This window comes from Asterias amurensis, chromosome 8 (assembly GCF_032118995.1).
Source record: "Asterias amurensis chromosome 8, ASM3211899v1".
NCBI classification, from domain to species: Eukaryota; Metazoa; Echinodermata; class Asteroidea; order Forcipulatida; family Asteriidae; genus Asterias; species Asterias amurensis.
The window spans coordinates 22,205,948-22,220,135 of record NC_092655.1 but is presented as its reverse complement, the minus strand read 5'-3'; the positions used below and the strand labels follow the sequence as shown (position 1 = coordinate 22,220,135).

At 37.8% G+C, this 14,188-nt stretch overlaps 1 protein-coding gene across 6 annotated transcripts in view; it reads right to left on the bottom strand.

Moving 5' to 3' along the window:
* Positions 1-14,188, bottom strand: part of LOC139941087 (dynactin subunit 1-like) — a 344,631-nt gene that overhangs the window by 299,737 nt on the left and 30,706 nt on the right. For 5 of the 6 annotated variants that reach the window (XR_011786532.1, XM_071937510.1, XM_071937512.1 and 2 more), the window contains 8 exons: positions 13,818-13,903; positions 13,384-13,511; positions 12,903-13,017; positions 11,481-11,666; positions 10,323-10,406; positions 10,016-10,093; positions 9,142-9,244; positions 5,627-5,668 (listed from right to left, as the gene is read on the bottom strand). Coding sequence is in view for 5 of the 6 variants with exons in the window: in XM_071937510.1 (XP_071793611.1) it covers positions 5,627-5,668; positions 9,142-9,244; positions 10,016-10,093; positions 10,323-10,406; positions 11,481-11,666; positions 12,903-13,017; positions 13,384-13,511; positions 13,818-13,903 (822 nt within the window). In the remaining variant the exon portion in view is untranslated. The remainder of the gene's footprint in view (positions 1-5,626; positions 5,669-9,141; positions 9,245-10,015; positions 10,094-10,322; positions 10,407-11,480; positions 11,667-12,902; positions 13,018-13,383; positions 13,512-13,817; positions 13,904-14,188) is intronic. The other variant, XM_071937511.1, reaches the window with a different exon arrangement.

Here is a 14,188-nt window from a genome sequence, read left to right as displayed (position 1 = left end):
GAGATATAGCATTCAGGCCCGTATGTTTCGTTTTTGAAAGAGCAAAGTCACACAGGCAGTTTCCCCCCTGGCAAGAAAATTGTAAATTTCTACTGGAGTATTTCAAGGGCACCAAGGCAATGGCCAGGGAGGCAATCGCCTTCTTTCAGTACCAGGACAAAATGTGTAGTTTCCCAACTACGCTACCTAAGACTCTACTCTGGGTTTGTATCATGCTCTGAAAGTTTAATCTCCCTTAATGTATGTCAATGCCCTCGTATCGATGATGGTTAACTTATCCACATTCTAAAGATCGTCTGAAAACGATACTCGCGCATTTAAACCCAAAGCGTCTACACGCTAAGACATGAGGTCATTACTCCCATGCTTGTAGTCCTGAGGTTTACTCTGTGGAACCTAAACTTCAGAATCAAGAGTTTCTTTCCCAAAAATATCAAATTCTGTCCAGAACATTCATCCCAAAATTAGAAAATCAATATTTGTGTTAAAGGGAAGGTACACATTTGGTTATTACTCAAAACAAATATTAACTTAAAAATTGACTTGGTAACGAGCATAGGAGAGTAGTTGATAGTATAAAACATTGTGGAAAATGACTCCCTGTGAAGTAACTTTAGTTTTTGAAATGGTATTTTCTCACTAAAATAATAAAAGACTTCTAGCTAGAAGTCTTTTATTCCTATCTGAAAGCACAAAAATTTGTCTAACAAGGGTGTTTTTGTTGTATCATTTTCTCACAACTTCGATAACCGATTGAGCCCAAATTTTCAAAGGCTTGTTATTTTATGCTTATGTTGGGATACACGAAGTGAGAAGACTGGTCTTTGACAATTACCAAAGGTGTACCTTCCCTTTAAAGAGAAGTTACAAGCAAGAATTGAAGGTACAACATATAGTCTATGTAAATTTACGTGTAACACAAGAGACTTAAAGGATTTGGGTACTTTTTCAAAATGTCCATAGATTTACATTAAACTTACAGGGTTTGAAGCTAATGATAGTGGAAAGCTTCCCTTCAAATATTACTTACTGAGGTGCTGTAGTTTTTGAGAAATGAGTAAAAAAAATTCATGAAAATACGTTTGTAAATGATTAAAATAATTTTCGGCTCATGAGACGAAAATTATTTTCACGACATTGTTTTACTCATTTCCCAAAAACTACAGCACCTCAGCACGTAATATTTTTAGGGAAGCTTTCTACTATCATTATCTTCAAACTGTGTAAGTTTAGTGTAAATCTGTGGACATTGTTGAAATGGGAAGCATTTCATGGCGATGTATCAATGTATAGGTGGTTTGCGAAAACACCATATATATTCTGCTCACCGGGTAGATTATGTTCTTTTGAGAACTTGTCTTTTTTGAGACTCTACTACCGCGGATTAGATTTTCGGAACTCGGGAGACTTAATATAGTAGTGACAGGTAAGTACAGTATTGTCCTAATCAAGTTGACAGGTTAAGTGGGCGTTCACAGTTTTAGAGTTAAAAAAAGGAGCAAATAAAAATAACTTATAATTATTTTGTGAGGAGTGGTACACAACGTTGGAAGACTTAAAGACAGTGGACACTATTGGTAATTGTCAAAGACCAGTCTTCTCACTTGGTGTATCTCAACATATGCATAAAAAACAAACCTGTGAAAATTTGAGCTCAATTTGTCGCCAAAGTTGCGAGATAATAATGAAAGAAAAAACACCCTTGTCATTCGAAGTTGTGTGCTTTCAGATGCCTGACTTCGGGATCTCAAATTCTAATTCTGAGGTCTCAAAATCAAATTTGTGGGAAATTACCCTTTTCTCAAAAACTACATTTCTTCAGAGGGAGCCGTTTCTCACAATGTTTTACACTATCAACAGCTCCCCATTACTTGTTACAAAGTAAGGTTTTATGCTAATAATTATTTTGAGTAATTACCAATAGTGTCCACTGCCTTTAAAGGATGATTTGAACCTTCATATTTTAAAGGTTTCCTTACGACTGTTATTATTTGATATGGAGAACCTACTTTCTAGAATGCATAGTAAAGCATTTCTTTCTAAAAAACTTGACAACTAATAAAGCTGAAACTTTAACATGTAAATTATATTACATACACCTTCATTCACAGTGAGTGAGGATTCATGTCATGACCAGAAACTTGATCTACAAAAAGATATCGAAACCCTTTAAATAGTCATCAATCATGTAACGGCAGTCTGACTGCTTCACATTCATGTATTCATAGATGCAGACGATCAAATTACAAACAGCTTTAAATTTAAAAAAATGTTATAGAAACAAGAAATAGCGGCCCTAGAGTCTAGAGAGGGGGGTGGATTATGTCATTCAACTTCGATGCAATCATGTCTAGATCAATCAAGCGGACACTAAACTCAAGAGTCAGTATTGATTCACCACTAGAGGGCGCTGTGTGCAAGCTATATAGCTTGGCCCTTCATAGCCTGAACGTCAGTCTTCGAGGCTCGTGAATAATGCCAGAGACCGGCTGGCATCAAAAACTGGCGTGTGGTTTAACCTTTGACCTCAGTCATGTCACATAAAGAATACGCAGACAAATTCTATTGCAGACATGAGAGCAGTGTACTGTTTGGGCATATTGGGTGCACGTTTATCTAATATCATTGTATCCAATGGAATCACTGGATCTGAAAAGCTGGGACCTGTCTTTATCTTTGGGGATAAAGACAGGGGCCCAGTCTAGGCCCTTCATTGCAAAACAGCCAAACTTGAAACAAGTACAGAGATACGCTGTTCTGCCATAAAGTTAAAGATTTACAGCTGGGCTTCGACTAAGGTTTTGAAATTCATGGTAAACGCATAATCATATTTTCTTGTATGATGTAGTTCCAAAGAAATAATGATAACTCCAGAAGCTCCCGAAAAGTAATAAATAAAATGAAATAAATACCACGCGAGGGCACGGAAAATGTTGGTTTTCTACCAAATAAAGCTCTGGATGACACATCTTCAGCACAAGAGGGCAGTATTTAGCTTAAGCTTGCAGTTGCATTCACATAAATCCATACATACTAAGAGATCATTTTGGTTGTGATATAGTGCACACCCAACGCACTACAATAATTAAATGACTATACAGGCTAAAGATTTGGTAATAAGGCAAAGATCATTTTGGATGTGAAATTAACTTCAATAATTAATTGACTATACACGCTAGATTTGATTTTGTAAATATAAAACAACGCAACAAACAAAAAAAAGTTATTTTCTAAACTGCATTGCATTTGCATGTTATTTCATGTGGCAGGCAGTAAATCTACTTTTCTTTCAGCTATTTCACACACTAGAAAGCTAGAAACATTAGCAGTGTTAGAAAAAAAAAAAAAAAAGAAGTCAGAATGCTAAACTTAAAAGTGCCAACTGAGGCTAGGGCCGTATCCAAATTGCTGAGTTTGATGTCACAATAAAAAACCCAACAAGGTGACATTTACAATTCATCTTAAAGGACTTGGGTACTTTTTCAAAATGTCCATAGATTTCCATTAAACTTACAGGGTTTGAAGATAATGATAGTGGAAAGCTTCCCTTCAAATATTACTTACTGAGGTGCTGTAGTTTTTGAGAAATGAGTAAAACAATGTCATGAAAATCTGTTTGTAAGTGCTTAAAATAATTTTCATGACATTGTTTTACTCATTTCCCAAATACTACAGCACCTCAGAACGTAATATTTTCAGGGAAGCTTTCTACTATCACTATCTTCAAACTGTGTAAGTTTAGTGTTAATCTGTGGACATTGTATTTTTTTTGTCCTACAAAAGTTACATACACCCTTTAAGATGAGTCTTAGTGCGTTATAACATCAAGTTGCAGATTTTAATGTGGATATAAAGTGCAAAGGTTTACTCTAAGGCCGGGTCCAAATTGACCGTTTTGGTGAACGTACCAGTTACATTCATGAAGTGTATAGGGTGTGTCATGGCCGAGTTATTTATCAGGGAGTGGGTGCCAATCCCAGCTTGATACGGGTGTCCTTGAGCAAGACACTTCACTATAATTGCTTCTCTTCACCCAGGTGTATAAATGGGTACATGTACCTGCAAGGGTAGAGGTTAATACTGTGTGTGAAAGAGCCTCTGGAGTGCAAGCTCAAGGCTGTATATATACAGGCCTGATACTTAACGGAGGCAACGAAGGCGATTGCCTCCGTGTCCCCTGGTCATTGCCTTGGTGCCCTTGAAATGCTTCAGTACAAATTTGCAATTTCCTCATAGGGTGCCCTTTACCATGAAGAAAATGCTTTGGTGCCCTTGCCCTTTCAAAAACGAAGCATACAGCCCTGTATATATTCCCAAGGGAGCTGAGAAAGATTACAGGAATGTTATTGGCCCAATGACCAGGGCACTAATTTAAAACGAATTGATACATAATTTTAAAATGCGCTATATAAAATCTAGTTATTGTTATTATTATTACAGGGGTTGTTTGATTAGCTTCACTGGGTCTTCCCCGCGGTGCTCACTCAGGTGAGCCCCTGACAAGAGCTAAACAAACGATCACACTCGCCCTCTCGTGGTGATGGCATGCACCTCAGGTCACCCCCAAGTGACCCACTCCACATGCAGGGCACTGGGGGCTGACCCGGGTGATCCCCGTCAAAGCTATTCGAATGTACCAGGGCAGACCGGGGTCGACCCAGGGAAGCTAAACGAACGCACCCACAGACACTATTGGTGGCCATAAAGTTGTGCACCAGGCAAACACACAAATGCATCTATCAAGCCACCATCAGTCCCATACAAATGGGTGCGATGTTCTCTGTTTGCCCACCAGTAGTGAATGGTGCATGTGTGATGCGCAACTAACGTTTCACAGAGAAGGATGTACTAACAGCTGCGACGCAGCCCATAGCAACACCCTTAACAACAGCTGCAGCTATAGCCGCAACCATTAAATCGGAAAGGCCTCAACAAAAAGATAACAGTGCAATTGCAGTTAGAAAAACAAAAATAAGCCAAATAATCTTCAAATTTTTAGCAGGACAATAATAGAAGGTATCTCAATGAGTACCATTGGAATAGTTTGACGTGCTGCAAGACAGTAAACATGCTGGGACAACAAGCTGGAATGCTTTCTTACCGTTCAAGATCTAAAAAGTTTAAACTATCAACTTAACAAAACGTAGCAAAACTGTTAGCAAGTGAGAGATATTGTTGCAATATGCATAGTAGGTTAGTTTGAATGCATCCTAGTTGGGCCCAATTTCATAAAGCCTGTGAGCACAAAAACTTGCTTAGCACAAAAAAAAACTTTTGCTTAGCAAAAATAGGTGATCACCCAGAATGCCTTACAGGTACCATCACTGTTTTACTGGTAAACCGGTAATTTCTTGCTTAGCCAAGAAATTGGATTAGCAGAATTTTCTGCTTAACAGCTATCTGCTAAGCAGAAATGAGCAGGATACAAGTCACAAATGTTTGTATACGTGACATGGTAGTTTGGCTGGTAACCTTATTCTGGTAAGCAAAATTTTGTTGTGCTTAGTTACTTTTTGTGCTTAAGCAGCTTTATGAAACTGGGCCTGGTTATAATGCAAGCTATTCATTTGATATTTAACTGTTAGTCTGCGATTGAACGAGCAGATCAAGGATTGAGTGCACAAACCTTTCTTTCCCTCCTTGGATTTCTTCTCTTTCTCTGGTGTGTCTGTTTATAAAATTACCATTGTACACTCTTAAGTAAAGTACAAGATGAAATTCTTACCTAAAAGTTTCCCATCGGATGCCTACCGGTAATAGATAAGTTGCAATAGATGCCATTTTTACGGGCAAATTGCATTTTGGCTTGCAGGCGTGTCAAGCGTTCAGTTTATTAACCAATCAGGCAACAAGCTTTGTGAAATGTTCACATGCTGCACGCCGTTCTCGCGCAAAACGCATAGCTGTGTGCTGCAAATTGCCCGTAAAGACGTCATGTAGGAACTTTCTATTGTACCCTCAACAGGAGAAGACGGTTTCAATCCGGGTGCTACACTACACACAAATGGGATAGTTTAAGTAACAAGTTGCCTATGAACAAAGCTGAATGTGATTCTATCAATAAAGGATTTCCACACTTTAGGGTTCCTTTTTTAGCTTTCAGTTTTTGCCTGTTTAGACAATGATAATCGCATGAAGTTTTATGGCTTCAGGAGCTTTACTTGTTTAATTACGATGATGAGGCAATTTTCTACGCCAGGAACTGACACAAAACTTTGTTGCTCCATTGCATCATAATTTAGGACGACATGCATTAAAAAGCACTCATATATATTAAGTTCAAAGCATCATGTCCCCACTTCAAAAAAAATTGTTATAAAATACCCTGGAATTTTTTTACAAAAGCATGATTTAAGAAAAAAAAGAGTATAATTTTAAACACTTTTTTCTCCTTTAGCTACTTGTTACTGGTATCTACATTTGTGTGTTCGTGCTGTCGGTATTGAACTGGTCAAGAATCCGTCAGGCTTGATTGTTCATAAATAATCTAATTTCGCGTTTGGAGTCCATCGATCAGGGAGCGTTTTATTTATTTTCGTTTTGGCATCGATGCAATGCAAAATTTGTAATTGGTTTTTCACTATTCTCTCGTGACCTAGATGGTCGATGGATCTCGAACTTCTACAGGTTTGTCAGTTTATGTATATTGTGGATTACATAGAGTACTTACACTGCCAGCAACTGTTTTGCTAGCAAAACCGAGTCTGTAATGTTCCTTTAAAATTCATAGAGAGGTGCCTTTTTACACTTTTAAGAACAAAGTACCAGGCCTGCATTGGTTATTATCTCTACCAAATTATCCCCTAAATTTGGGGCCCTATTGGAAGACAAATACAAAATACCGTAACATTGTTGGCTAAATTCCTGCTACAAATTGATGAGTATCTGTGTTCATATTACACAAGTAGTAGGGACATGAGTTGTATGCAGTAGGAGTTGTATTACAATTACTTCAGTGTATCATGAAATCAGATCTGTTGAACCATCTGTGCATTCATTGATAGTGTCTTTATGTAGCGATATCTTTAAAGCTTGTTTAAATGCTTGTCATACATGTAAATACTTATTCCCTTAAGGGAATAAAAGGGTAGCGTTTAAAACCTTGCAGGGTCGTGGCCGTGCGATAAAGGCCTGAGAGTCACTACTCTTTTTTTCAATTCATAAATGCCTTTTTGGTTAAAAGGCGTAATAAAGAAAGAAACTCTGTAAAACTTATCTGTTCGACGTCCTTTCCTTGAGCTTTGTATGTGTGTTGTGTTTTTATGAGACAGTTTTCGGATATTTATTCGAGCGCGTAGTAATGCATCCTCAAATCCATGGGCTAAAATGGCGCGTGGAGATCGATCACCCCTGGGAACGAGGTTGTGGGCTAACCCGCACATTGCTATCCGCAAACAACCGGTTATAAACAGCTCCAGCTGGTCTTTTTCAACCGTATAAACACCCCCATGTGGCGCGCTCTCCACCAATAGGAATAGAGAAACTGTCTGGGGTATTTATGAATGCTCATTTAAAAAACGAACAGAACATCACAAGCATCATACTTCTACTTGCATTTGTGCACAGCCACAATCATGGGTACACATTTTCCGTGTCCAATGTCCTTTCTCTATGATCTTTAGCTGCGCCACGCATCTGGAACTCTCTACCACTTAATCTTAGATCTTATCTCTATACCACAAAGTTCAAATCTCGTCTCAAAACTTGCCTATGTTAAAGATTTTTAAGTGCTAACTTAGTTGTGTCTTCTTTGTTTTAAAATTTTCTTTTGCAACTTGAACACCCGGCAGGGTGGATATGTATGCATTACAAGTCTTTATTTATTATTATTATTATTATTATCTAAAAACAAAGCAGAACTTAAAATATTTGCAGACAAATAATCCAGACATGATATGTAACAACATCCACTCGATAATATCGTTGACTTCATTCAATTAAATTAACTCAACTCCAGTCTTATCATATTCAAAAAATTAATCTAATAACCATAACACATAATTTAATAACTAGTTCTTGTATTACAGTATGATTTATTACTACATGTAGAGATAACCCAAATACATGGTAATTTTTCATGTTATTTTCTTCATTTTTATTGAAACTTAAATTACACCCATGGGGTCATTAAGTATTCTGCCTCACATTGATTTATGAAGAAAAAACAAAAACAAAAGAAAGCTCAAGTAATATCGTGAACCTGTGTGTGATCCCTGGTTATACGAGTTATAACATTGATGAAATAGGGAGACTACCAACATTGGGCTACATGTAGATAGCTCAATTGGCAGAGCGCCAGGTATACCAATACGGAAGCCGCATGTTCAAGTCACACTCCAGTAAATTTGTATAATTTTGTGTCAACCAAATTTGTTTGACCCAAAATTATTTGAACAAAAGTTCTGTGTGTTTTCTGTGTCTGTGGACAAGTTTACAGACGCCTGGGCAAACTTCATAGAGCCACTTAAGCATAAAAATTAGCTAAGCTCAACAAAATTACGCTTACCAGTAATGTTACCGGCCAAAATACCATGTCAGATGTACCACTTCTAACCGTTATCAAGCTTGTTACTGTTAAGCAGGAATTTGTTAAGCGACATTGTCTGCTTAAGCAGCTTTATGAAATTGGCCCTTTTGACCTTCAACAGGCAGGATTTGAACCCATGAGCTTTTATAGACACCTGGAATAGGATTTGAGTCTCACTTTATCACCAATGCAATTATGACATCACTTAAAGACACTGGACACTATTGGTAATTGTCAAAGACCAGTCTTCTCACTTGGTGTATCTCAACAGATGCATAAAATAACAAACCAATGAAAATTTGAGCTCAATTAGTCGTCCAAGTTGCGAGATAATCATGTAAGAAAAAACACCCTTGTCACACAAAGTTCTAAATCTGAGGTCTCAAAATCATATTCATGGAAAATTACTTCTTTCCAATCTCGAAAACTACGTTACTCACATTGTTTTATACTATCAACAGCTCCCCATTACTCGTCACCAAGTAAGGTTTTTTTGCTAATAATAATTTTGAGTAATTACCAATAGTGTCCTCTGCCTTTAAAGTGAAAACACAACAACTAAAGAAAAATTACCCAAGGATGATAAAGAGTAAAAGAAAAGAGTATTTTCTTACCTGCCAATGAGCCAGCCGCCTTCATAGCTCCTTGTCCAAGCTCTCTCATTCCTCCGATTAGGGTGACGAGATGATCACTACACTCAGACAAAGAAGCTTGAATCTATCCAACAAATAGGTGCAGCAAGATTCAATAAAAAGCAAGACAGTTCTCTAAGAACAACTCTACCTGGCAAGTAGATACACACAAGGTGTTACCACAAACCAAATATACATTGATACCTCACCATGCAATGCCTCAAATCCTATATAAGATTCAATAAGGTTTCAATTTTTGGGCTACTACCTATTTTGTCAATAACTTTGTTCGAGGGGCTGCCAGTCAAAAGCCATTCAACTGGTTTCTGACTGGCACCCCTGACAAAGATATTGACGATTTTGGGAGACCCCCCAACAGAAGGGCTAGATGGCTAAGTTGATAGAACACTGACACATATAAACAGAGGTATTAGGTTCAAGTCCTGCTGTTCAACCCAAAATAAATAAATAAACAAATTATCCAGTCAGACCTGTGTGGTTTACTACTTGCATGTCAATACGTACCCCCAAAAAACCATTACGAAAAATCCATATAGAGTGCTTCAGATTGCAGACTGTAGCTTTAATAATTAAGATAAACACCAAGTAGAAAACATGCCAAAGACCTTGTACCAATAAAAACAAAAAATATAAAAAATCCCCAAACTTTAAAAGTCAATGTATGCGACCCTTAGGTGAGCAGTCAAAGTTCCAATACAAATTTACAATTTTAAGTGACTCATTAATTAAAGAAATTTAGTTTGATGTTGTTTTTTCTTATAACTAAAGTAAGTTTTGAGTAAAATATATTTTAATGAACCTCTTTCCATTGACTATGATTTCAACTTATACTTACATCTGCAGTATACACAAGAGCTTGAGGTCCAGGGGTAGGACCATCACTTCCTTCAGCTTGGGGTAAACGACGTCGGATCTATCAACAACAACATGCACAAATAATCATCATTCTGGATGACACATGCCAAAATTAATCCACCAATGGACAGTCATATGAAGCCCAGTTCATACTTTGATGTCACAAATATGCCACAAATAATTCTCATTAGTTGAAATGTGCTGAACATTCGCAGCGAAAAACAGGGCTGTGACGTCAAAAAAACAGTTCAGCTTTGCGGTTTTAATACGAAGTTGTGAATGCTTACCATGCGAGCGAATGTCTTCAGGTCTGTGTTGGTACCCTCCAGATCCTTGAGTAGAATAGAGAAATCACTGGTTTCCTGCATCGCCTGTAAGTAGCAATGGTTTTACGAGCTTGCTTAATTTCTATGCTTTTTAGTCAGGTTTGTGGTAGCACAGCCTTGCTACCATTAGATATTATAATTAATAATAATAACAATTGTGGATGTAACATACAGTATTTCCTGCAAGATTGTGGGACTACGTTTGAATTATGAGACCTAATTCTGATAGCATCATGTAATGCTTTACAAAATGCTGTGGCGCAATTTGCTGCCGATCGGACCAGGAACACTGGGGCGAACCCCTTCTCTTTTCGATTAGTGCACTGGGTTCTTCTACATGCGTTACATAGCACATGGGACCAACGGCTCAACGTTCCATCCGAAGGACGAAGCAATGGTTAAGTGTCTTGCTTAAGGACACAAGTGTCGCGGCTGGGGATTCGAACCCACACTCTGCTGATCAGAAACACCAGAGTTTGAATTTGATGCTCTTAACCGCTCGGCCACGACACTTCCATTCTATGAAGACGGCTCTAATGTGTGCTTCGTCACTGTACTCACTTTTACAGACATTACATTTGAGGAGATTACTGATCCTCAGAACAGCTTCCCGACCCTTATTCATAAGTGTCACAATTATTACTACTCGTGAAGTAACATAATTGGTTAGAAAAAAAATGTGTCTAAGATCACAGATGGCCGATCGCAAACTTCTACAGGTTTGTCAGTTTATGTTTATGGTGGATACCATAGATACACTGCCAGCAACTGTTTTGTTAGCAAAAACCAATTCTGTAATGTTCCTTTAAAGGATTTGGGTACCTTTTCAAAATGTCCATAGATTTACATTAAACTTACAGGGTTTGAAGATAATGATAGTGGAAAGCTTCCCTTATGTTTGTAAATGCTTAAAATAATTTTCGTCTCATGAGACGAAAATTATTTTCATGACATTGTTTTACTCATTTTCCCAAAAACTACAGCACCTCAGCACGTAATATTTTCAGGGAAGCTTTCTGCTGTTATTATCTTCAAACTGTGTAAGTTTAGTGTAAATCTGTGGACATTGTGTTTTTTTTGTCCTACAAAAGTTACATACACCCTTTAAGAGAACCTTACCTGCATGAGAACTCGTAGTTTCTTGATCTCCAATGCCACCATATCAGTCCCAGAGGTAACCAGCCTGACGGTATCAGCCATAAAGGAGGTTTGATCTAGAGTTTCTTGAGACAGATGAACGCTGTAGAGATGAGTGAAGAATCCGATGGCTTTCATCAAGAAGTCCAGGGATGTTGTCTCATCGAGCTAAGGAAATCAGAAGTATTAAAGGCAGTGGACACTATTGGTAATTACTCAAATTAATTATTAGCATAAAATCTTTCTTGATTACGAGTAATGGGGAGAGGTTGATAGTACAAAACATTGTGAAAAACAGCTCCCTCTGAAGTGATGTAGTTTTCGAGAAAGAAGTAATTTCCCATGAATTTGATTTCGAGACCTCAGGTTTAGAATTTGAGGTCTCAAAATCAAGCATCTGAAAGCACACAACTTCGTGTGACAAGGGTGTTTTTTTCTTTCATAGTTATTTCGCAACTCCGACGTCCATTCGAGCTCAAAAGTTCACAGGTTTGTTATTTTATGCATAATGTTGAGATACATCAACTGTGAAGACTAGTCTTTGACAATTACCATTAGTGTCCAGGGTCTTTAATCAATTATATTAATTAATGAAATCCTTCACTTGACTTGGAAGTAATTGCCATTATAAACCATTACATAGTCACATGAAGTTAAGATCAACAAATATATCAATAAATTATAACAATTCTATTAATTTTGGTTTTACCCTTACACAGATGTGTGTAAGCACTTTACAATCGATACCTTTCCGAGTTCTGTGAACAAAATCAGTTGGTCTAGTTGGTAAGACACTGCTCTAGAATCGCACGAATCCAACCTGAGGTGTTTGCCTGTGGTTTTTGTCAACAGAACTGGGAAAAGTACTAAATATACAGTGCTTACACACAACAGTGTTAGGATAAAGCCAAAACCAACATCAAGTATATCAATCAATTGTAAACTGTTCATGCAATCTTTCTAATGGTTTGAAAATGCCAGTCAAATGGAAAATGCGAAAAGGCATTTTCGCTGGTGACCATATTTTGGTAAGCATAATTTTAATAAGGATTTGAAACTTTGATTAGTGGAAGTATAAGCAGGTAAGGTTTGTGGTATCACCCTGTGTAAATCTCTTATTGAGTAGTGCATAAACAACTGGTTCTTTTCAGAACCAACAGTACTCAAAACAGATTTCCACATGGTGCCAACGCAAACTGTTTTGTTTTGCTAAGCAGAAATAAGCGGAATACCAGTCAAATATTTTACACATTAATTGGTATTTTGGCTGCTAGCCTTATTCTGGTAAGTATAATTGTTGTGCTTAGCAACTTTTTGTGCTTAAGCAAATCTATGAAATCCAACCCTGGTCCCTTGAAATTGCAACTGGCATGACTGGTCTGGTGCCATGACCCATTCACTTACCTGATCTTTACGCAGTAGATCAATCAGATGATCCAATGCAGTTTCATGTGGAGACATTTCAGGATACAGGGTACCAATCTTACAGAACAGAGCCACATTACATGAAGTCAGTGATCTACAAATAAAAGGTTAACACCAAATTGAAATGACAGTTTGGAAGATAATCAAACAAAACCTTGCTAATCACTTTTTGTTAAGTGCTTTTTCAAACACAATGTCAACCTCTACCCTAGCAGGGACCCATTTACATCCCTGGTAAAGAGAAGCAACTATAGTACAGCATCTTGCTCAATGACATAAGTGTCATGACCAGGATCTGAACCCACACTCCGATGACTTAACCACCAGAACTTGATTTCGATGCTCTAAACCACTCAACCATGACACCATACATGTGTAGTTCTTTATTGATAATGAGGGGGGGGGGGGGGTGACCGCTTGGAATTCTAGTAAGCTGAATTAATGACTTTAAGGGTCTTACATCTGGTACTTGTTGAGGATAGTCTGAAGCTGGGCGATGGTGAAGATGACAAAGTTAGTGAAGGAGAGTTGTTCTCCCTTGTTGTTACGGAGTACGTCCTCACGAGACATTGACTCAGGAATATCGGCCTGTAGGAAACAAAGATCTGATTGGTTAGACACATCGATGAATTAACCAATCACAATTGTGACTGTGCGCTTACCAGTTCAACAATGATCTGTGCTCAATTTCATGAAGCCTGTCAGCACAAAACTAGCTTAGTACAAACAAATTTGCTTAGCAAAAATAGATTACCAGCCAAAACACCACACAATTACCATTGCTTGGACTGGTACCCTGTCCATTTCTTGAAATTTGCTAAGCAGAATTTATGTGTTGAATTCCTGTAAGGCAAACTTTTAACAAATATTGACAGTTTTAAATATGCTAAGTACCTTTTCTTTAAGTTGGCTGACAAGAAGATCAGCTTTGGATAACATCCTACCAATGAAGAGAAGTACCTGCACACAATCATGATCACCTGAAAACAATAATACCAGAAATAAAGAACTCCCACGTTACTCTTTAAGAAAAATTGTTTGATGAGAGATCAACTAACATCACAAGGTCAGACGGCCACTTCATGGTGAGGGCTATGCATAGAGCTATATATATTGACTAGAGCGCTAACACCCCGTTATACACGCACTAAGGTTTTGAAGCCGTGTGGGCGCATCCATGTTTATGTACAAACCAATACAAAAGCTTGAAATTGTGTACGGCAATTGTACAGGCTATTTGCGTGATTGTGCGTTTTTTCTTTTAT